This window comes from Colias philodice, chromosome 10, assembly GCF_061535455.1.
Source record: "Colias philodice isolate Cphi_HAF_F1 chromosome 10, ilColPhil1 Martin Lab GWU primary, whole genome shotgun sequence".
Taxonomy (NCBI): Eukaryota; Metazoa; Arthropoda; class Insecta; order Lepidoptera; family Pieridae; genus Colias; species Colias philodice.
Genome location: NC_143095.1, coordinates 1464722 through 1489368, shown reverse-complemented (window position 1 = coordinate 1489368; position 24647 = coordinate 1464722). Strand labels below are relative to the sequence as shown.

The following is a 24647-nucleotide window of genomic DNA, read 5'->3' as shown; positions in this document are numbered from 1 at the left end:
GCTAACGCGTTACTCACCAGTTAGTAACTAGTCGCGTCGTGTGCGAATCTCCATAGAACATGTATGGGCTGTGACGCTCAGGCAACTCGTTAGTAATTTGAGTTTGTGACTAGTTCTTTTTGAGTAGCTCCATGAGCGAAGGGCCTAAGATTTCCACGATTTCCAGTACTTAACCTGCTGTGAAGTTTTATTTCGTTATTAATAATTTAATGCCCGTTTTTGTTTAAATCGGACCAAAATTTAATCATTCTGGCAAACAACTGGGCAACGACTGGGCAAAATTGTGAATTGTTGTCATATATCGTGGGGATTTAGGTTGTTTGTACCGAATACTTTTCCTGTCGTAGTCTTTAGTGATAAATTTTGCCTGATAAGGGCAAGAAGCAGTGTTTTAAGAAACATTATCTCATCAGATATATCATCAATAGTCCTAAAATTGGGAGCCCATTAAACATTTCACGTACGATACCTATGCAGTCTATTGTCTGCGTTAACATATTTATAAGAGTATATGATCCCATTCAATTAATCATTTTATTTCAGGCATGCGCAAACCCCATTCAAAGCCATGTGCATCTTGCAATGAATGGAGTAGTGATTCTAAAAATAGCTCGGGGACATTTACACGGTGTACCTCAATGGAGCCTCCCTATCTGAAATAGGGCACTGTGTCGACTGTGACGTCACAGCTACGTCAGATGGACCCCGGAAACTGGGTCATAGTTCAAACGTCCTTTGTGCACCACGCGCATCGCAATAATCGTAATTACCTGAATTTGGAATTTGTACAGCAGATAAGTCAAGATAAATTATTTTTTTATGATCTTTGAGATGTACCACCTAATATTCATTTTTGCTTTATAGTTCTAGAATTATAAACGAGCCCAGTTGTAAAAAACAATAACTTACTACTAGTGCGAAATTAGAGATGAAGAGTTATTTGCTGCAAAGTTTATATGTATATATACTTGTAGCAAAGGATCCTGACTCCAAATTTTCACGATTTTTAAGATTTAGATTTCTGTTTGTGCCTTTCGGAATATTTCAAGGACTTGATGGGGTCAGTAGGTAGTTAAAATTTTATCAGACTTGAATGTCACACGTTGGTAATGGAATAAATATTTGCCGAAAATAACAATTTTATTCTGTATTCTCATGACATTTAGGAACTATACAAAATTTTCCATTAAGATACGACGATATAGACCAAATACCAATATTTATCAATGTCATAAAACAAAGATGGTGGACAAATTAAGACGTGTAGTCAATCTAATCTTTACTTAATTCCACCGCTTTTCATACAACTTCCACAACCAAGCACGCGACCAATTCTTGCGTGCCAAATCTTTAACAATAAGGCATCTTAAATTCGTCATCGTCTCAACAATGGCTCTCCACTCCACATTATAAAGTCCCGACAAGCGACAAGGCATAAAGCTGCGACAAAAGCAATGAGCACTTGACTCAATAGCTAAAGTAAATTCCATTGTATCGCGGCCTGCCGAGTGGCCTTGGAGTCCGGCTAGGTGTTTGCGATAGGAGTTCTAAATGTTTAATAATTTGCTCGACAATTGGAGGACCGTGTTTCCTAATGGCCGATGAGGGACTTATGTTTCTTTTTCTTTATTAACTCTTTTTCTGGGCTGTCACAGTTGCTTTATTTCAATGTACCCACATAACACAATAAAAAAATATTTGTTTTCTTAGTGATGTAAAAAAGTAATTCATATTTTAATTTACTTACATTTCAGTCGAGCGAGTCTTGCGGTTTAATGCTGGTAGTGAACAAAATATACAGGAATGAGTGTTCTCATGTGAAAATGCTACACTTCAACATTTACCTAATAGCAGACAATGAAAACAATGGAAGATGGGGAAAATTACATTCAAGTGACAAATGAATACTGACCAGCCTCTGGTTAAACTCTTTCAATTTGCATATTTAAAGGCCATACAAGACCTTACAATAATTATGTACTGAGCCCTACTAACCCGTCCGATTAGGGCCCTTCTGGCCTCCTCCACTCAAGCGACAGCTCAAGCCGAGGTTCGTGGTCCCCGTCAAGGGGGGACGCCCTTGTGCATGTCGCTACCAGGGTGAACCTTCAGTTCACCCCCGCGTCCGCGTTAAAATGTAGAAGCCCTTCTGGCTAACATTGAGAGACACCACACAAAAAAAAAAAAAAAAAAGCCCTACTAAAATAATTATTTTGTTGTTATATACTTCTGACGTCGTGGATATATTGTTTTCATTAGAAATGCATTTACTACTATAATTTCATTAAAGTAATCCAAATTGTAATAGTTACAATATGGATCAGTGCACTACTCAGGAAAGGTAAGTACCATCCGTCTATTACATAAGGTTAATACTGTGAAACATGTATTGAGGTAAATCTTTGACAATAACAAATATAAATTATGGTGCAGATAATTTGTTCATAAACGTTTAAATTTTATTACATCTTCTTATATATAAAATTCTTGTGTCACAATGTTAGTCTGCATACTCCTCCGAAACGGGTGGACCGATTCTCATGAAATTTTCTGTGCATATCGGGTAAGTCTGAGAATCGGCCAACATCTATTTTTCATATGTACCACGGGCGAAGCCGGGGCGGACCACTAGTTTGACAATAAGATTTTATATTTCCTGTAACCCTAAACACAATAATAATATAAAAAATTTGTGACTACCGTTTGGCGTTTATCTTAATTAAATTGAGAATTAAGTACAAATAAAATGGCATTTTGTATCAGTCCTGTGATGTTCAATGATTACAATTTTTTTAACGTTGTAGAAAAATGTATCAAAATAATATTAACATTTTGTATGCATGCCTATGCTAAGAGACAATTAACCCATTGAGCCCTAAGCAGCCCGATCGGTCCACGACACAATCAATTTTCTATTGTGTCTGTGGTTCCGGGGCCTGAGTTATAAATTAATAATTTAATAACATTTTGTTCCTACATACAAATTTTCAATGTAATAAATTAAGTTACAATTTGATGGAATATAATATTTATTTCTATCTAAACTATAAAATGGGTAGCATGGAAATATTCTATAAATTTATTCAATATCACATTTACTTTTAAGCATTCATTAAAATATGTATTTATAGTTTACCAACTTTAAGAATATTTTTAAATAAAACATGGGAAGAATTTATCAAACAAATGAATAAATTAAGGAATGGTTGGAGATTATTCAATGAGACAAACAATAGTAAGTACAAAAAATAATAATAAGTTCTTAACATTATAAAATATGTTAAAACCTAATTGAGATCCAATTTAAAATGCAGGTACCAGTATATTAATGCATTTTTAAACGAAAATATTGTAGTTAAATTCAGAAACTAAAAATATTTAAATACCTTTGATCTATTTGTGAAATAATTTTCTCGTTTATTAGGAGTGGATATAAAATATTAAGATAATTCAGGCTAATGGAAAGTGAATTATTTGAACGAAAACTAGGTCAGGTTTGATTTGTAGTTTAAGTACATATTTTCTATGAATATTTTATTGTTTAAAAATCTTTCATGTTTTCAATTTGAACCGGTATAGTTGATTACATAATTAAGTCCGAAGAAACCTTAAAAATATTTCGTTATATTGATTCAGATATATTTGTTAAAATAACTGTACAATATTAATTAATAATATACGTAGTTTACCGAAGTAATTACTTACCTACAGAGGTTCGATGTCAATGACGAGCAGGAACGGAGCCTTTGCACATAAACTAAGGTTTATTCATGAACATTAGACCGAAAATTGTAAAATTTCAATAATAACTGGAATAATATAAGTTTTAAAATAAATTTTTAAAATAGTTTTTTGTCATGTTTTTGCATTTTTGATTTTGATTTTAGTGTCAAATTACGATTGGACTACGACGGTCGCGGGTCGACGGGGGGCGGTCAAGTCAGAAAATTAAATTGTCAGTGTTACCTTTCAGAAATATTATGTCACATAAAAATATTTTCGTAGGAAATTTATTACTTAATAAAATACAAAATATAAAATATTTAATAAATTTTATTTAAACAACATCATAATATATATTATTTTGAATATTTTTTTTATAAAACTGATGAAACATCGAAAAAATTGTGAAACTGCCATCTATGTTTAACAAAGATTAACCCAAGTAAGACAGTCCCTAAAAGATATGAACTAAGTTTATCAAAACGTCCATAGATGGCGCTTTACTAAAAATAGTTAAACTATTTTATTATTAATTTTTTCTAAAATTTGACTGTTCTATTATTTGTAATAACATATAATTTCGCAACATCAAACTTTCTACTTGCGCAAAAATTACCAGTATATGTGTGATCGTATAAAAGTTTACTGCCAATAAAAGATACTGCGAAAAGGCAAACCAAGAGAAGAGCACAGATAGTTGGACATAAAATGGCACCAAGTTTTCCAGTTGATCGCACTGATCCAATTTCTGAATCAGTGTCGCTGCGCCTTTCAGATTCCTTTGACATGGCTGAAAATATATAAAGGAGTAAGAAAACTGAAAAAATCATAGGAAATCGCAGTAGATACCTAACCAGACTGTTCAACAATTACCTAGATAAAGTACTTACCTAGATAGAAATTGACAAAAAAAATATTAAAAAAGGTAGGTGGGAAAGAACTACCTTACTTAATTATTTAAATTATTAACGCTTAAGTGAATCCAATAAATTGTATCTAGCCTTACAGCTTCACATCCACAGGTGTGAAACACAACAGAATAATAATATGTAGGTACATATTATCTTACCTTTTAATAATAATATTTTTCTTAGTGGTTCCTCAAAGAAATCAAAGAAAGAAATTAAAACATTTTTTTTATTAAAATACCTATTCAACAGATTTTTATAACTCTATCAAGATTGACAATATTTTTTTTCTTTTTCTTACGAACATTAGACCCTTTTTTTTTTTTTTTTTTTTTTTTTTTTTATAGTGGGGAAATCTTCCAAAGATACCCACGGCCCCCGGGGAAGGAGCCGTGGGTTATGTCGGATTCTTACCGACTAAAACCCCACTGTGTTCCGTCGAGCCGCTTTAATGATGGGGCCGCGGGTATTTGTTAGAATTCTTCCGCGACACGAACATTAGACCCTGCGTTCACACGGTATCGCGGTTTTCTCTGAAATCGATTTTTTGCAGGATTGGGTTTAGTGGTAGGTACCAGTATTTTCTTAGAACATGAACGTGTTCAAACTTCAAATAGCCAATTTCTTAGAGCGGCCGAACATGGGCAGCTCGAGCAGGACGCGGTACACGGACTGCTTGAGCGGTCGGTCGTTGACTGCTCGAGCTGTCGCTGCAAACCGCGCAGTTGAAGGTTTTATGCGGTTGCGACTGAATGTTTAAAGTTGACCGCGCGGTCGCGGCTTCAAGCCGTCGGCGTCAACTGCTTGAAGCGGTCCGTGTACGGCCGCCCTTACATTTATGGTATTTTTTTCACAGATTCTCTTTTAATTTCTAAACGAATATTATGCGTATCAATGTCTATGGCTTCTTTCAAGTTTCAACTGAAGTAAGAATTTAATTTACGTGGAAATAATTTAATTATTCGACATGAAAGTTCAGCTGTACGTTTTAGCGTTTTCATTTCTGACTATTAGTTTCTTTGTAAGTTTTCTTTTTTTATTAATTCACGTCGACCCCGGCTTGAGGAGTGTTCCAGAAAAGGCTTCTATTATGATGAAATATTATGCTCATGAGGACATCAATATCGATTTGGTAAATAATTGGTGCAATGTGATACACAATCGTTTTACTCAAAAATACATTGTTATGTATTTGTTTATTTGTGCATAAGCATGTGTGTTGTAAGCTGTGTATGTCATGATTGATCAGTTTTATGCATTCGATTATTCGATACATGGACGTATAAAAAAAGACGGACGCCGTATTACGAACAAACAACGTGAAGCCACCATAGTAAGCTAGGGATCGCGTAAAGACAATAAACACGCACACACTCTCACCATAGTAAGCTAGTCGGCCGCCATTACGTCGTGAACTACCGACTGATTAACTGCGTCACTGTTTCACAAAAAATATTTAAAATGCCGTCTTGCGTGGTTAAATGGTGTCGCAACAGTACAATTTTAAATAACAAAACACAAGGGATTACATTCCACAGGGAAGCAAGTTATTTCTTTTATGTTTTAATGACAAAATTATTACGGCAAAATTTATAGAAAAAAATACAGCCGCCATTGTCAACAGGACAGCTGTTGCCATGGCAACATGGCACACACACATGGATGTTTCGCCGCCATTACTAGGCTTCACTCAATGTTTAGGGTGCACTCACACACATCAGTCACCGTCACGGCACGTCACCGGACAGGATTAAAAAAAAATATGTATCAATAGTTCTAGTATGACTCTGTTCCCACACGACAGTCGCCGGCACGAAATCTATCAGTGACGTCACCGGTCAGGCACGTCAAATAATCTTTCCATACATGTATCATACTTTTATCCCCACTCACCCGGTGCCGTCACGTCTCAGTTCAGTCAGCGTCGTGCTACCGTCAATAATTGCTACATGTTCTCTAGCGTGACACACGTCTAATCACTGACTAACCTGATGTATGTGTTCAATGATTCAGTCAAACCGGCGACGTGACTGACGGACAACATGACGGTGACTGGTGTTTGTGGATACGTACACAAACCGTCACCGATCAGTCATCGGTGCCGTGACGGTGACTGATGTGTGTGAGTGCACCCTTAGGCGATATACCGTCCGTCTTTTTTTATACGTCCATGATTCGATATTTAATTTTAGATGATTCCTTGGACTCAACTATTACAGGCTAAGTGAAAACGTGGACTCTTAATTTCTAGCTAAAGCTTTAATATATGTGTGTTGTGTTTTCGTACTATGTACATTATTATTGTATTTTGTTTTGTTTATAACACACATATATATATAACGTGTTTTAACTTTTTAGCATAGGTAACGTCCCTTGCGAATGCTGTACAGTGCCGTCTTTAAGGCAGGGCCCGCAGGGCCCTGGCCCGAGGCCCCGAGGTAGGCAGGGGCCCCACAATTCTGAAAATTTTCGATATACAACAACAAATTTTATAACATAATAAGAAAAATATCAAATCACACACTTGGTAAAATAGAAACAAGATTTAACTCTCATATGTGGGGTGTTAAGAGACGGGGTTACGATTTAGCCTATTGCGTTATTGTAAACTGAAAAATGATAAAGTTAAAATTTAAGGATTTTCCATCCCTTACATAGGCCCCAGCCAGTACCTTGGCCCATAGCCTCGTTGATCCTAAAGACGGCACTGATGCTGTATTGACATATACTACTTAGGTAATGATCCTTGAGTGAGTTATCTACCCTATATATTATTAGGTATCTGGTATACTCTTTGGAGTTACCTTATCAGGCACTCAGTCAAAAATATTAAGCAGATAGCACATTGCGAGTTGCATATTTTGTTAATTTTTTTATATTCGTTAATTGACTTTCTTATCATTTCCTTTTATTTCAGCCACCAGAATTGTACATTGATAGCAAGAAGTTGGACCTTAACATCTCACGATATATTATATAAATTGACTACACTAACATTGTAAAGACATCTTAAGAAGTAATTTAGCCAATAATTATATAAAGAAAAAATATTTTTCACTCTTCTGGTGTTTTTTTTTTAATATTTGACCATTTGTTCGTGTTTATTATGACCCAAGTACGGCAAGCTATATCTACTCTATGTACAATATACATAATAATATATCAATGTGAAATTTCAGTCGACCCCATGTAAAAGTTTTGCGTAAGAGAACAAAATATCAACAAATAGTTTGTGATGTATCTTATTTCGACTTCGGTTAAAAACGACTATGTATCTTATATCTTCTCTCTACTATATACATAAAAATAAGTCGGGTTTTCCTTCCTGACGCTATAACCACAACTCCAGAAGTCAGAACGCACGAACCGATTTCCACGGTTTGGCATTCGTTGGAAAGGTCTCGGGCTCCGTGAGGTTTATAGCAAAGAAAAGGTGTCTCTGGTGGCGAAATGGAGTTCACTGGGTTTGCAAGTCATGGTTAAAAATATACCCTGAAAATGTAAATATTTGCTACCATAGCAATCTAATTAGTGGTGCTACACGCTTATAGAAATAAGAGTCGTGTATCTTATTTTGCTCGTAAGTTGTAAAATTCTGTGATGATGTAAGCATTTATTATTGAATTGAAAAAAATATATATATAAGAAAACTTAAAAACTTTAACCAGGATGTGAATGAATAATATTTATAAAATTTACATATTATTTGAAATTTGAGATTTACGAAATACGATACAACGATTAGTATCATAGATAGACCTTGCCTAAATTTTCGACACAGTTCAATTTACAGAAGACTTATTAAAAAATGTTTTGCGATATGTAGTAAAATTTGTATTTATTCATAAAATTATCATACTATTAAGAAACGTTAGAATAGGTAAGTAAACCTAAAATTATATCAGTCCCTATCGCACGGTATTTTTTAAATATTTAAACTACCTTCTTATGAAAATAAATTAATAATTTCTGACAGGTTTATGTACCTATCCCGTGCCCAATTTTTCATCTGTACCTCGTTAAACATAAGTGACGTTCAAAAGCAAAAAATATGAAGTTTTAAACTTTTTAACCAACGCTTTTTTGTATTTTAATTTATACTGATATATAAAATAATTTAAAAAATCATGTCTAAAGGACAAATATTTATTGTTGCGACTTCAGGAATCATTCTGGTTTCTTTTGGAGCATTGTGTTATTTGATGACTATTGTAAATCCCAAGCCATTGAAAACAAGCCCTGAGGAAACTAGAAGATATAGTTCGGTAAGCAATTCTAATATATTGTATAAGTAAAGTAGGTAATATTATATTTTCTGTGATATAAGTTAAATCTTTCTTGTTATTTTATTAATTAGGAGAATGGATAGGAACATTATATTTTTATAGCTTCAATCTAAAAGAACAAAAATATCGTGTTTTCAAGTTTAAGTACGTTATTTCTATTTTGTTGTTTCCAATAAAATTTAAGTAATTTTATACTTTTATAACATAAACAACAATAGCGCGTCATTTCCTTTCCGTGTCCAATGCGTAGATTTCCATATATTTCTAAAAATAACCATTTATTTTTAAGGTTGACACACTTTACGTGAACGACTTCTTTCTTCCGAGCGATAATGTAGAGTATGGACTAGAAAAGGTTCCCGAAGGGTATGCGGAAATGATAAATATAACACAATTCCCTATAACCAGAATAATGCCATACGTCCAAGGTCCATCTGGAACTATAACGAAAAGAGTTATGCCTCCTGTGTTTCCTAAGATAAACTACACGAACATAATAAATAATTTCACAAGAAGTAATAATGAAACAAATGCGTATTATTCCAACAGAGGTCAGAGAAGGTCTATAAGAGATCAAAATGATATAGGAAACCATATTAACAATCCCAGTGCTTTAATTCTGAAGATTGTGGATGAAGACGGAATTCAGAAAATAGAAATTAAAGTGGGATCGAAGTCGATGAATAAGAAGAAGGCTAGAAAATATAGAAGTTCCAGTCACAAAACAAAAAGTCAACTTTCTAGGTGGAATAAAACAAATTTAGCCAACCAGAATGATTCTGAAGATATTGTCATATTGGCCTCCAATGATACGATTGTCTTAAATATAATAGGTGACTCAGTTATCTTGTCCGGTGCAAATAAAGTGAAAATCGTTGATAGTGACGATAACATAAAAACTGATAATGCAACGACAAATGATACTGCATATTTTAGGAATGATATGGGTGGCGATGCAAATAATTCTATAGATGAGAAAGAGAATGTACAAATGTTTGATTTATTAAAAGTTAAAGAAGAAAATTCGATTAATAAATCGGTAGTTAATATTGATGAAAATCTAAATGAAACTGATATTTTAGCAGTAAATTCGAAAAATCTTACAAATAACATATTTAATTACGAAGTTGATGACAAAAACTCTAAATCTGATATACGTGGAGTAAAGGATGTGAAAAATAACAATTCTGTCGTTGATCTTTTAATCCTCGAGGATTCGTTACGAGGGGCTTTGATGAATGAAAATGAACCGTTTGTGCTGAACGAAAATACTTTTAACAGCACTGAATTACGGTGAAAATATGTGATCAAAATATATAGCCCCATACGAACAATGAACATCATTATGTGTTGTAATATTTGACTTTGATTTTGATTGTCTCAGATGTGACCTCATTATGGGATATGTGGCAGATGCATTTCACAACAGTTTTATAAAATAAATAAATAGATCTTTAACTATATAATTACAATTACATTGACAATTTTGCATATTATATTTGGGACAATTAGATAACTATTTCAGTTTAAAAAAAGCATTACAATTCAACTATTTACGGTTCTTACTCAGATGAACACATAATCAATGCTTAAGAATGGGACTGTTCTGTGTTTATTGACTGATTGATTTTCTTTATACCAGTGATCAACCACACCGAGTCCTCTTTTTTATTTGCTTTTTCGTTAGATACCTCTCGATTTAGCTTTTTACAAAACAATTTTCGTCATATCCCTTAATTAGAATAATGTGCATGAAAATTGTGAACAACATTTAACTTTTTTCTAACTGTTTATTTGGCCTACGGAACCGAAACACATCAAATTTACATATTTAAAAGAGCAGTAGTCCTCTAAAGGACATATGATGTCATCATTAGAATATCATGTTATATTTTCATCATATTTTATGCATAATTAGGCTTATCCAGTTATTTATTGTAACTAATGTCATTTGCCACTATTTCTACTTTACCTTTAACGGCATTCAAGCACATTAAACTGTCGCTAGTGTTTCAAATAAGACCTAATTTACAAATGTGGACCTAAAATATATATCAGTTGATTAATCTAGAGCAGAGTTTGGTATCTAATTAATTTTTAAGCACCTGCCCCTTATAAAAACAATTTTGATTGATTGGTTGTTGAATTAAGAAACGCATGGCCTTTACTGTTACTACGCAGAAATTAGTTTTTATAGGTACTAACTATAAGTCCTTGCTTTTCTCTGGTTTGTGTTATGAAAGTTTTATATGAGTATTGATCTATACTAGGTTCTAATAAACTTGAAACTTTTCATTTAAAAGTAAATTTACCGTTTATTTAAAGTTTATTAGGTATACAATATGTGTTCCTCATAATCTGTGTATTCCAATCTAAGTGTAGAAATCAAAAAGAAAAGAAGACGGCTGTATGATTTTATGCCATTATTAAGTAGAGGAGTTCTAGAGGTATGTCTCTGTGCACTTGTCAATTAAAATTTGCTTTACATAGAAAAATTGCCAGGTGAACACGAAGTGAAACACAACAAAGTTTAAAATAGTAATATTGGTATCATGAGCCATAAGGAACTCATAATGGAATATTTTTTATAGGTACGTCATTGGTCGATTTTTGCGGTTATGGTTAATAATTAACGTTTATTCAATCGTAATACTAAGTAATAGAAAAAAAACTGCACTTGTTTACTTGTTTAGTTGTTCAAATTATATTGGAGTTACTACGTGATTTCCGCTGCGTACGCGCTGTGAGCCAAACGGATATAGGTACGTAGGTATTGATTTTTTTGTGTTTAAAGTTTAAACTATCAACCTAATTACCAGGAGCTATTTCTACTCTTATAATTATTTACAATTTATGTAACAGATTAACTCTAAATCCCAATATAAAATAAGAGAAAGGTAGGTCGACCAAAGCGAAAAGTACGGTCTGTATTACTGATTGATTTTTAATTATTTCGAAATTGAAACCAAAGGTCACCACAGTGCCACTGTTATTAAAATTTAATATATGAACAGTCAAATTTGAGTAAATCCAGACAAAGACTTCATAAAGTCGAAACAAAGTGAACGTCGGCGAGGCGAGGTAGGTGATCGAAAGCATTCCCACGTGCTGGCCTGCCTTGGACGGCCTTGCCGTTTTACTTTTGCTCGCTACAGTACATTCGACTGATGTAATTGCTATAGTACACACTACACAAGATTTATGTTAGACTTGACATGGACTTGACGAACGAGCTGCAGGGTTAGAATGTCACTGTCACACAAACGCACGAACGATCATCATCATCAGCCCATATACGTTTCCACTGCTGGGACACGGGTCTCTTATGAGGGTAGGGAACGATCCTTTCGCTTAAAATTCGCCAATTGGTATTGCTTGGTATTGCAATAACATTATTTCATATTTTTTGTAAGCGCGTGGGTATCATAACTAATAACAATAATAAAGATCCAGTCTAGCAAGTTTAGAGCTCTTGCTAGTAGATTATAAGTCAATAATTATTGGAAAAGAAAAGAAAAGATTGGTGGTTTAATTGCACCTACACCTGCTCTACAGACATTTTCTTACTATTAAGTATAGAAATAACAAAACACTCAAATAGAAAGAATAAATAAATAATGCACTCTTATTCGTTGAAGCGAGTGTATTGCATGTAGCTAGCATTGTAAAATGAGTGTGGCGACCCCGTTTCTCAATTGAACACTTTTTGATCTTGTTAGTTTTGAAGCCGTTGCGTCTTTGTCTGTTTATTTTGCTAATTTGGTATTCCATTGCACGCCTCATAAGCGAAGCGTTGAGGTGGGTACTACTGTCACTTCGCGCAAAACATCTGATTTTTCAAACTTAAAATGTCTTTATGTATCATACATTGCACTTGTAAGATAATACATACACACACATATTAAGAAAAAACACTATTTTTAACGTTCATGATATTTTTGATGTCATTTTTGTTATTTAAACTAGTTAAAAAACAGTTTAAAAAAGTTCTGTCTTGGACGTCCGTGTGTCTGTATGTGCGGATCCTTTTTCTTGTTAACACGATAGCGACCGAAATACTTTACTAATCGAGTCTTTTTTTTTCTCTTACGCTTGAGTATGCTCAGGAATAGAACCCTTTCATTTTTCAGGGTCTGATTCGATGTGGTTTAATTGTTATTAAATAAACAAAAATAATAATTAATAAATATTTATTAAAAAAAAAATTATGAGGCGTGCACTTTTGGATTTTCCAAATTATTTTTATTTTATACAGCAAGGGTAATAAGGTAACAAATAAGGAAAGAAAGGAGATAACAGTTGGATTTTAAATCGTTTGGTAAGTATATGAAAGGGAAATATTAAAATGAAATGCATTTATTTTTGCATAGTGGAGATATAATTTTGGCATACATAATACATACATATCGTTTACTTGATTTTAATCAATATTCGTCTTAATAATCTTTATAAATTAACATCAACACTCCTTAATAATAATTAATAACTCATTAATAATAAACAGCTTCTAGCTGCGGCTTCCATTCCAGTGTTGACATAAACAAGTAACTATAGCATAAGTCTATTTTCTACAAAAAAAAATCTCGAAAATTTCTTCGAAATCGGTTCAGTTGTTTTTACAAATAAACATACAAAGTTACTTCAATTTCATTCTATGATACATGGAAGATAATTCCTTAAGAAAATCTGTAGTGCGCAATAACGAAAAAGAAAATACGATAAAAATAAAATATTCTTATAAATAAACTTGTAACTAGGTTTGTCTGTGTTAGGTCTTTCAAATAAAGTAATAATTATTCAGGCGTCGTACACAATTTATCTGCAAAAAGGTATCTTTTTATTTCCACCTTGAATTTTAATATTTCTGTCGGTTTCCTAACCAGAAGACTAATTAGTTTTTCACCAAATTGTGAAAAGGTCGACTTTACAGTTTTTATGAAATTATTGGGCTAATTTTAGATATCTTGGTGATTATATAACTGATATAAATTGTTACAGTTAATCTTGCAAGTGTTATGATAAGGGTGCCTAGTATTAGGGGTCCTTGGTTCATGTAATTGGAATTCCTTAATTAAGGAAGAGATCACTCTTTAGTGATAAGGCCGCCCTCTGTGCTAGTTTAGCTATAATTTTTAGTTTTAAGTAATTTGTATAACTAGCACAGTAAAGTGTTATAAATAAAAAATAAAATAAAATAAGGCATAAAGCATTAATTTTGTCGGGATTACAGCTCTGCTGCTAAGGGATTTATTCCGGTACAATACCTATATTTTTTACAAAACACAGGTTGAATGTTTGCACAAATATATCTTACAAAGGTCTATTAACTTAGCAATTAGCCCACCAAATTCGACCAGTTGATGAAATGATAACTATATTATGAGTAATAACTATCTAGACTAATCCTACCCAGGCTACCCTATGGGAATTAAATGAGTACGTCCAAGCAATTTCATATGGACATTTATTTACTGGGACAAAATTATTTATATGACTTAAATATTAATAACATTAATATTCAACGACTCAACGTGGTTATGTTTTGTAATAGATTCCGAACATAGTAACATATCGTATATTATTAAAATTAAATACTAAGTAAATGTTTTTGGTATTAGGTAGTAGGTACCTCAGGTAAGTACTTTAGACCCGCGACTTTAAGACATTAGTATGATAGGTATTATAAAATTCAACTGTGAGTGAGTTTACTTGTTGTGTGGTTTTAGACTACACAATGATTTCATTACAAAAAGACATTCGAATATACATATTTACTTATATAATTTTATAAAATTTAAAGGTTTTGGTTCAAACCGCATTTAGCCGGTTACATCAAGTCTGTGTTTCTGAAAAAATCGTGCAGAAAGAATATAAATAGACATTATAAATATTAGCTTGGCAAAATAATCATAAAGTGCCTTTGAACAGCCAATAGAGGCGGTATATCAAAGTTAAACCGAGCTTTTTGCTTTTACAAGAAACTTTTTCAATCTACTGAACGCCGACGCACTTGAGACATTAGCAGTCGTGGATACTGTGGTAAAAATAGTGAATAATAATGTAAATTGTGTATTAAAATAGAGTAGATATATGAAAGAGTGTTTAGAAAAACGAGACTGTATGATAAAGATATGATAAGTATACGACATAATTACCTATTTATTATTTAGGTAAGCTTTTCCGAACTACAAATGTAAAAATGAATGTAGGTTTAAAGTCTTTCTTCTAGTTTATTTTTTTTTATTTTAGCAGAAATATCAATTCCACAAGTTATAAGATATAAATAATTTAATGGGATATTGCAATTCAAAAAAGCTTGGCTTTATTGCACTACTAATATTATACTTATTAACACAAAAAGAAGGGCCTCTTATTATTGCCGACGAGCATATCCATAATATTGAACAAGTCTTGTTTCGAAGAAAACCTATTGGGATAGTGATTAGTCATTAGTGATGAAGAAAGCAAATAAATTCATATTTTCTATTCAAATTTGTCGCACCCGTTTATTTTCTTATTAAGTATTTTAAGTAAAGTAATTAAGTATTCAATGTAAAGTTATTTATAAATGGGTAAAGTCATGATCTATCCTTCGAATGCATTTTCTTTAAGGCATATCTTATACATCGAACAAAAAAGTCGTCCGTCCATTCCGAGCCTAACAACACGCGAATCAAAGCTGACAGATCTTATCTGTTTACATAATACTTACTCGTTTTATGTCATAGATAAAGTGCATTGAGAACCTACTTGTGGCAGTTCTGATAATGTATTGTACAATACAGTAATCTGGCAATTTGTCCGGCTAATAAACATGGATAATCTAAGTTAATTTATAGGGTTCCGTACAAAGTTTTGTTAAGATGTCCTGAGAGGAACAAAGTTTTGGGATGTTTATTACTGTGGGCAACCCAGGTCAGGTCTTTCGCAGAAAGTAAATGTTTTGTCACCTAGGCTGGTAGGAGCTTGATTCACAGGTCTTTTATATTGTTTAAAATAATGTATACTTAGTCTATGGTATACCAATTAAACAAAGGACGATTCCACGATGTTGTTTTAACTAGGTAAATGTAAAAGGACGTGGTTTTCGTAGGAATTAAAAGAATAATTCAACTTTAATTTACGGTGTTGCAATACTTGCATTATTAATTACGACTAGTGGTTTTTATCAACATAGCCATTGCATAGTTTTATGGTCTAGAAATAGAACTGTATCTTGATGAATACAAGTGGATATTTTTATGCTTTCCTTGATTTTTTCATTTCACCAACCGTATGGCCTAATACGCTTATCCTACCCTTGGAAGAGGACTTATATAATAATTTTCTCACCTACCAGCGAAGGCACACGCCCTTTATCAGGCCCAGTATTAAGAACAATTGATTATAATATCATAGTTCATGAATAGTACAAATAGCGTGCTTATTCAGTTCTAAATTCCACACTTTTCTAAACCAGATAAATAGAACAATCATATTTTGCATTGTACAAAATATAGCGAGCTAATTCCTTTTCTGAACGTCTGACCAGAATAGAATTATTACGCGTAGTACAAATAGCTAATGCAGTTTTAAGATCAATCGTCAATATTGGTCTCCAATACGATTACTATAATCTCACAGGTCAGGATGCGTGTCGATAACCGTGGACGTCATGAGGGCATACTTCAGTCGTTGCCCTGCATTTTGTTATTGCTTTCTTTATGTTTACGATTCATTGGTTAGATAGTTTGCAACCTGGTGCCACTTGTATGCAGCTTTGTGAAGGTTAAAGTGGGGTGATGTATGTATGTTCTGTTACGTTGTTGTTAAAATATAAATTAAATAATGAAGAGAAACGTGTTTTTGTCGGTTTAGGTCTCTCCTGAACTAGAGGTTATTTTGTTGTTCTGTGAGCTTAAGTTATCCTTAAAATTAACATTAAATTATTTTCCGTTTTATAAAATAAAATTATAATTCAGTAGTAGACTGTACTGAATGAAAGCCGGGCGATGCTAAATGTTTGAAGATTTTTTTTGTAGCAAACATACAAACTGTTATTATTTATATGAGTACTGTTCATTATCATTCATCATATAATTACTACTTAATTAGGTGATGATTATACGATCTAAAACAATTCTAAGGAACTTGCTCCACCACATGCGAAAAAGCGACAGTCGGGCGACTATTTTCCGACTAATTGCATACTGCATAGTTAATGTCGCAGACGTGTCACATGTACGCAATAGAAAAGATTTTTTTACTGTGACCCAAATAATTGAAAAAGCTACATTATACTCGAAAAACTGTTAAAGTTGTTATTTTGCACGAAAGTGATGAACCAGTCGCATTTAATAAGTTGAGTAAGTAATTACAGTTATCTTAAAAATCGCTCTTTGATAACAAATAAAGATTTTTATGGCATAGCAAGTGAACGCCACTTAGAAACACTAGCAAAGCTGGTAGTGTCACAAGCCAGGACATATTTAAGCTATTAGCTACCTATTAGGAGATAAGTAGGTACCAATGTACCTTATTACTTCTAATAGAAGGGCTTAGAAGCTAATTCCGTTACTCCTGATCTTTGATGTTTGTTAAAAAAGTATTGCCAGTTACAAAAAAACCGTGTGTGCCGAGCACACGTGTCAGAAGTGAAACTTCTTTAGCAAGATTCTGAGATAACAAAATCATGACTCCATGACGTGACGGTAGTGTCATGACGCTACCTTGAAATTTTACTCTCAACGCGCTCAATGAAGTTTTACTTCTAAATTCTATTACTTCTAAATAAAAAACGCTGCATCATAATAATATTATTCTCGCTCCTCGCCTATCGCCTCCCATGTGCCACCAGCCTGAAGCTGTTATCGAGCCTCGTGTTATTAGTAGTATAAATTATCATTAACAAAGTTTTCTGTCAAAAGGTCATTACTGCATGTTGACAACGGATCGGTTAATAATGCACTATTATTGTATCTGATTGCAATTATGTATACACGCGTGCTTAATTCGTTGACCGTTGAATTTGTTTGTTAATGTACATAAAAGATAAGCGGGATGATAAGGGCTTTAGATTATTTTTTTATTTATTTATTTATATACAACCATTCCTACCATTACAGTTACCCAATGCGATAGGGAGGTCAAATTTACAATACAATTTATTCAAAAAATATAACATTAGTTAAGATTATAATATACAACCGCTACAATTATGTTTGATACTCTAGTGACTAGTCAAATATTATAATGATTAATACATATAAAGCTGAATAATACATATTTTTTAACAATGTCAAATTTAAAACATTTTCAATTAAAAGTTAAAAACTAAATTTAATACAAAAACGCAATATTAGTATAATATAACAGTATCACTACATTGATTTAAATACACTTTATATACAGTTTTAGCACGTTTTAGATAATGTCTAATAATTGAAAACATAACATTCCAAAATAAAATTAGTTTATATTAATTATCAAGGCGTTTTCTGTTTTAATGTTCAACTGAACACCACAACTGAACACCATCAGAAGAACCGTGGTGATTTTCTGAATGCTTTATGATTTACGGACAATAATTAATTTACCTCTGTTATAAACTTTTATGTATTATAAAGCTGAAGAGTTTGTTTGTTTGTTTGTTTGAACGCGCTAATCTCGGGAACTACGGGTCCGATTTGAAAAATTCTTTCGGTGTTAGATAGATAATTTATCGAGGAAGGCTATAGGCTATATATCATCACGCTGCGATCAACAGGAGAGGAGCCATGGGGGTGAAACCGCACGGAGCAGCTAGTCATATATGTATAAAATCCTCTATAACATAGTTAATTTCAAAACAAAACACGCTGAAACAAGAATAATTTGACCAGAAATTTCCAGAATATGCGGTCATTTTGAAAGCGAACATTGAACCTGAACTGAAAAACACGCCTTAAAATATGGAATAAATGTTCCAGATTTTAGAATTACATTTCTTTTACGGTTATACGTGAACTAGGGTGTCTATGTTTATGCCTAAGTATACTTAGATACTTTCTTAGTAACAATAGTATTTTTTTATATTTATATTTAGGTATGTAAAAATATAAAAACTGTATTTACGAAAAAAAGCTCGCCTCTAAAATAATTTTTAAAACATAAAAGCAATGTTCATAATGTTTTTATAACATAAAGGACCACTATAGTCTATGGATAGTCTTCTACATTTAGTAAAATCTAAACTAGAGAAACATAGAGTACGTTTTCAGCCAGCAGTACGCAGAATGATGAATGATGACATGAGAACTTTTCCAAGGGGACCAGTGGTAAGTAGTCTGAGGGTAGCATATTCAGGTGGTCATAGATACAAAATCTTGAGCTTTATTATATATTTTTTATTTCTAAAATACCTCATGTGAAAGGCCAGATAGACAGAATTGAGATACGGAAAAGTAATTCCAATTCATTAAAGTAAATTTAGTCTCGTTCCTGCAAAAACCATGGTCACTACAAAACCGAGCTTTTAAAATAGGCCAAAATAAGCATTTGATAACAAAATCAGCGAGAACGTTATCAATATATTTGTCTGTGTATGTGTGTGTCAACTTTAATGAAGTGACTCGATTTATATTGGCGCCGTGTGGCAATTATGAAGAAATTAGTATTTTTAAACGTAATTGATACTATATTTCATTATAACTTAAAGTGACTGATTTATTGCGAATGCAGGTCTTGTATCTGGCATTGCAATTTATTAATTATAACTATGTGTGTTTTATTCGCAATTATAAACAGATAGTCAATAGGAATGGTTGAGAATAATCTCTCTGGATTTCGTCTCTTATAGCATGTTCTCTTTACACTATGCTTATAGTCTAGATCGGTACAAATTAGTAGGAAAAACTGTAGTTGGAACTCATTTTTTTTAAAGGAAATCATTATGAACAGATCTTTTGTCTTATTTTTGTAAACTTGATTGAAAGTTATGGTTTATTTCAGGTCAAAATGTATGCGTTTACATCTATACCAAAATGTCAGAGAAATCGCTTCCGTATGTACATCAAATATTTTTAGCTATTCTAAAAATATTTCTTATATCTTTCCTCAACATTCATGTAAATGTGTTTACATGAGGGCATCATGGGCTTATAGGAAATAATATTCCGTTCCGTTCCGTTCCAGCCTTTTAAGACGTCCACTGCAGGACATAGGCCTCCCCCAAAGATAATAATATTATGATTTAAAATTATAAGGATCATTTTTACATTATTGCAGACGATAGTCTTCTACTTAATTTCCCTTCAACATCGATTAGTGAAACCAAAACTATCAACGTCAAACGTGTCTGTCTATAATAATAATTAAGAGCACCGCATAATTCCGAAGCCTTTTGCTTAGATACAGAATTAAGGGTTACAGTATAGGTAAATGTACCAGTATGGTAAATGCATGCTTGTATCTAGAGCACACCGTTAACGACAGATGTATATTAAATGCTTACGAAATGTGATTTGACGTCAGTCCTTGGTAAGGCTGAATTCACACAAGCTTCGTGTAATTTTTTTTTCATTTTTCCAGATTTTTTTGTAGCAGAGTAAGCAAAGAGATAGGTGGACTAATAATTTTGTGTTTCATATATACAGGGTGTCCCACTATTGGTATACTAAGCGCGAAGGGCCTTGTAGTTATGCATACACTGATCACGTAAAAAATACTTAAACAACAAATTTACGTCAAAATTTTTTTGCTAAATTTTTCCTGAAAATCCATGTTTTCTTCTCTAGCTTCGCGCAGCCGGCATATACCGCTTCTCTAATGTGAGCATTTTGTCTGTGAAAACATAATCTTAAACGATACCTGACATGCGGGTGGCAAAGTTGGGCGGGTTGCTTGTTATGGGTGTACAACATAGAGTTTTAAGAATTCATCTATTTGAAAAAAAATGCGTCTGGAATTTTATTAGTATTTTTTACGTACTCAGCGTATGCAAAACTATAACCTCCTTTGAGCTTAGTATACCAACAGTGGGACACCCTGTATATGTATTTAGAAATCGAAAAGTTTTATTATGGATTATTTTCGTAATTTTTCGCACTTTGCTCATAAATATGTATGTAGCCCGCGGCTTGACCCGCATTTTCACAGAAAACCCCGCATGTGTTAATCCAAGTTACCATCTATATGTGTGCTAAATTTCATTGTAATGTCTATATGTACTCGAAACATCAGAGTTACACATATCTAAAAACGTATATATTGAATGTTTCCAATTACTCATTTAAACTATTCAACTTTTCAGATCAGTTATTCATACTGTAAACATATAAAACTCTCATTTAACTCGTAGTTTCTAATCGAGTTTTGTGGACTGTGCTCTTGAAAAACAGAATTCGGATCTTGTGTACAGAAACAAAGTTCTGATTGCTTGTAAACTTGGACTGCAACCGCTGTAACGGCTAGCTTTCTTGAAGTTCTTCCAACCAGCAATTGGAATCTTATTTTACGTTTATATCTTTCTGTAACATCGTGTATCTATCTATATTAAGATTAATAAAAGAAACAATTGTGTTTTTGTATGTATGTTTTTAATATTTTCACACAAAGACTACTCGACCGATTTTCAAAATTCTTTCACCAGCAGAAAGCTACATTTGTCCTGAGTCACATAGACTATATTTTATTACATATTTATCCGGGTCAGCCCGGGCGGAGGCTGGACGAGCGGCTCGTGTTAGTTACCACAAAAAAAGTCGTGATACTTCTTACTCACTAATTACTGAACGGATTTATATTTGGTTTGTTCAATGTTTCTCTAATAACTTTTTAAAAATAGTCAGTATTTAATAGAACACATGAGACATTTTGACTATCAAATGTTACGCGTTTTAAACAAAGTATGCAATAAGGTTAGTAGGTACATAAAAATGACTCACTATCAAATTATTTTGTAGTTTTTGTTCGATGTAATTTCAATATAAATGTTAATAGTAAAAATATAAATTTGTACTAAATTAATGGGCATTTTAAGCGCTGTATTAAACGTAATATAATCGGTAAATAATTCATGAATCTTTCTCTCATAGTGATGAGACTTTTAGTGAAATGGATTGGATAGACAGATAGACATCATTTAAACTAGGAAAATTAAATGTCAGCCCTTCTTAGACTGCGTTATTATGAAACAAGCTTTATTATTAACGGATTAACTTATTCAAATCGTATGTTACATGATTCGCCAATATTTTAATTAGTCGTTAAGGAATATTGATAGCTCTCGCCTTCACAGCCTGTCTATGGCGTGATCTGCTTATAGCCGGTGTAAAAACTTAAATATTTTTATAGAGCTAGTTTGAATGTTTAGACTGGGGTAGAAGCCTTTAAAAATAATGAAAAGACAAAAAAAATCGCAGTCGGATGAAACCCATTAGAAAAGGAGGGGAATATGATAAAAATGTAAGGAAAAATAAATTACGGTCAATCCGAGTTCGGGAAGCGGGAGGGGGGAGCTTTTAAGAGAAAAAAATGGTTTCTCTCGATTTCCGACAAAACTACAAGTCCTATAGAAAAAAAATCAATGGCAAAGTTGTAGGTAATTAAAAGTTCTACAACTTTTGTGTTCACAATTTTTTCACATAACCTAAAAATTTAGGTGAAAAATCCAAGAAACCAAGTTTTTGGTCTTTTATTTTTATCTACTTCAAAATTTATTTTATTTCTACGAAATTTGGTGGAAACTTACTTTATTATGTCCCAAATACACTGTAATTTATTTGATTGAAAATATTTATTTTTTCGCCTTATTTTGAATTAATACCAAAAAAACAACCTAATTTTCAATCGAAAATTCACCCGTCAAAATATCAGCTTTTTTCGAAAACTTGGGGTGCCTTTTATTCATTGAAATCTCTACTTTCATATGGTGTAAAAAAAAATAAGCACCACTATAGTAAATGTTCTCAGGAAATGCATACAAACAGTGTAATAATGAGCTTTTACTAAATCAGGCACACTTCTTGAACTCTATATCTTCTCTTGTATCGGCTTTTCGGTAATATGTCAAAAGAAAAATAATTATCTGTTCTAAGTTTAATATTTTACAGCATATTCAAAAGCAAAATGATGTCGATAAAAACATTTCAGGTAGTTCGAGAAGTGTGCCTGATTTAGTAAAAGCTAATTTTCACACTGTTTGTATGCATTTCCTGAGAACATTTACTATGATGGTGTTTATTTTTTTTACACCATATGAAAGTAGAGATTTCAATGAATAAAAGGCTCCCCAAGTTTTTGAAAAAAGCTGATATTTTGACGGGTGACTTTTCGATTGAAAATTAGGTTGTTTTTTTGGTATTAACACAGAATACATAATAGTAGCTAAACGCTACAGAACGGACACTCTCCGCCTCCCGCCAAAATTAAACTTACCTCACCCCCTCGCGATCAGACATAAAATGGGCCATATTTTTCTGCAAGGACGATACGCAACGAAGATTGACAACATTAATCAAATTGACTTAAAGTAATTTTATTATTTTGGATTTGTGATTATCATTTTTCGTAGAAAATGGTTAGATATTGTGCTGTTTACGGATGTATTTCATCAGAAAAAAGCGAATTTTTTTTTACGCTAGTTACAAATGTACCAACCATAAAGCGTTAACACAAACATTTGCAGTCTCTACAGTGTGACTGTCAAAACGATCATTTTGTATGGAGTGTCCGGGGTGTGGTATTAATTCAAAATAAGGCGAAAAAATAAATATTTTCAATCAAATAAATTACAGTGTATTTGGGACATAATAAAGTAAGTTTCCACCAAATTTCGTAGAAAAAAAATAAATTTTGAAGTAGATAAAAATAAAAGACCAAAAACTTGGTTTTTTGAATTTTTCACCTAAATTTTTTGGTTATGTGAAAAAATTGTGAATACAAAAGTTGTAGAACTTTTAATTACCTACAACTTTGCCATTGAACTTTTTTCTATAGAACTTGTAGTTTTGTCGGAAATCGAGAGAAACCATTTTTTTCTCTTAAAAGCTCCCCCCTCCCGCTTCCCGAACTCGGATTGACCGTAATTTATTTTTCCTTACATTTTTATCATATTCCCCTCCTTTTCTAATGGGTTTCATCCGACTGCGATTTTTTTTTGTTTCAAAAATTATCTACTCTAGTCTAGTTTGACACTCAATGTCTTTTCATTCAGTAGTTTTGTCCTTTCTGGCTTAATTAGATGCAAATTGATGTTACGTAACTTGTGTTTATAAGAAGCTTGTTTTTGTTTGTAAGTAGTGTACACTGTACAGCTATAGTTCTTTTGATGGAATCTCGGTCAGAGATCAATTTCGACAGAGATTAGCTAATTTCTTATGAAAAATATACTTATATATAGTGTACACGTAACGAAGGCTCCACCTGTAGGCTCCACCTCCAGGCTCCGATCAAGCAGCTTTACTTACCCAACACCAACAATTTCCTGGCTCATGTCTGCTATTAAAGTTGAAAATATCCTATATTTTTCGCTCATAATATTTATTTTGTATAGACCAATAAGACGGCGATCAGAAGTTTTATATTTTCATTATATGTATAGTAGGCCATCATAAAGCTAGGAAACATCAGTTTATTAAGTAATCAAGTCTATGACGCCTCATCAAGATTCGTTTTCTCAGTATTCCTTAAGTACTAGACTGATATGAGATTCTATATCACAAATTCTACTAAGTACCTATGAAATATTTATCCCTAACTAATCATTATTATT

The 24647-nt window shown here is 32.8% G+C and overlaps 2 protein-coding genes across 2 annotated transcripts in view; one reads left to right on the top strand and one right to left on the bottom strand.

Moving 5' to 3' along the window:
• Positions 1–3911, bottom strand: part of Gdap2 (ganglioside induced differentiation associated protein 2) — a 68929-nt gene extending 65018 nt beyond the window's left edge. The window contains exon 1 of the mRNA XM_089699719.1: positions 3706–3911. The gene's annotated coding sequence lies outside the window, so the exon portion shown is untranslated. The remainder of the gene's footprint in view (positions 1–3705) is intronic.
• A 4721-nt stretch (positions 3912–8632) lies between these two features.
• On the top strand, positions 8633–10536 carry LOC149485011 (uncharacterized). Its single transcript, XM_089699580.1, has 2 exons — positions 8633–8896; positions 9207–10536. Exons 1-2 carry the CDS (start codon positions 8759–8761, stop codon positions 10212–10214), a joined length of 1146 nt encoding a protein of 381 aa, XP_089555706.1. The 5' UTR covers positions 8633–8758; the 3' UTR covers positions 10215–10536.
• The last annotated feature ends 14111 nt before the right edge of the window (positions 10537–24647 follow it).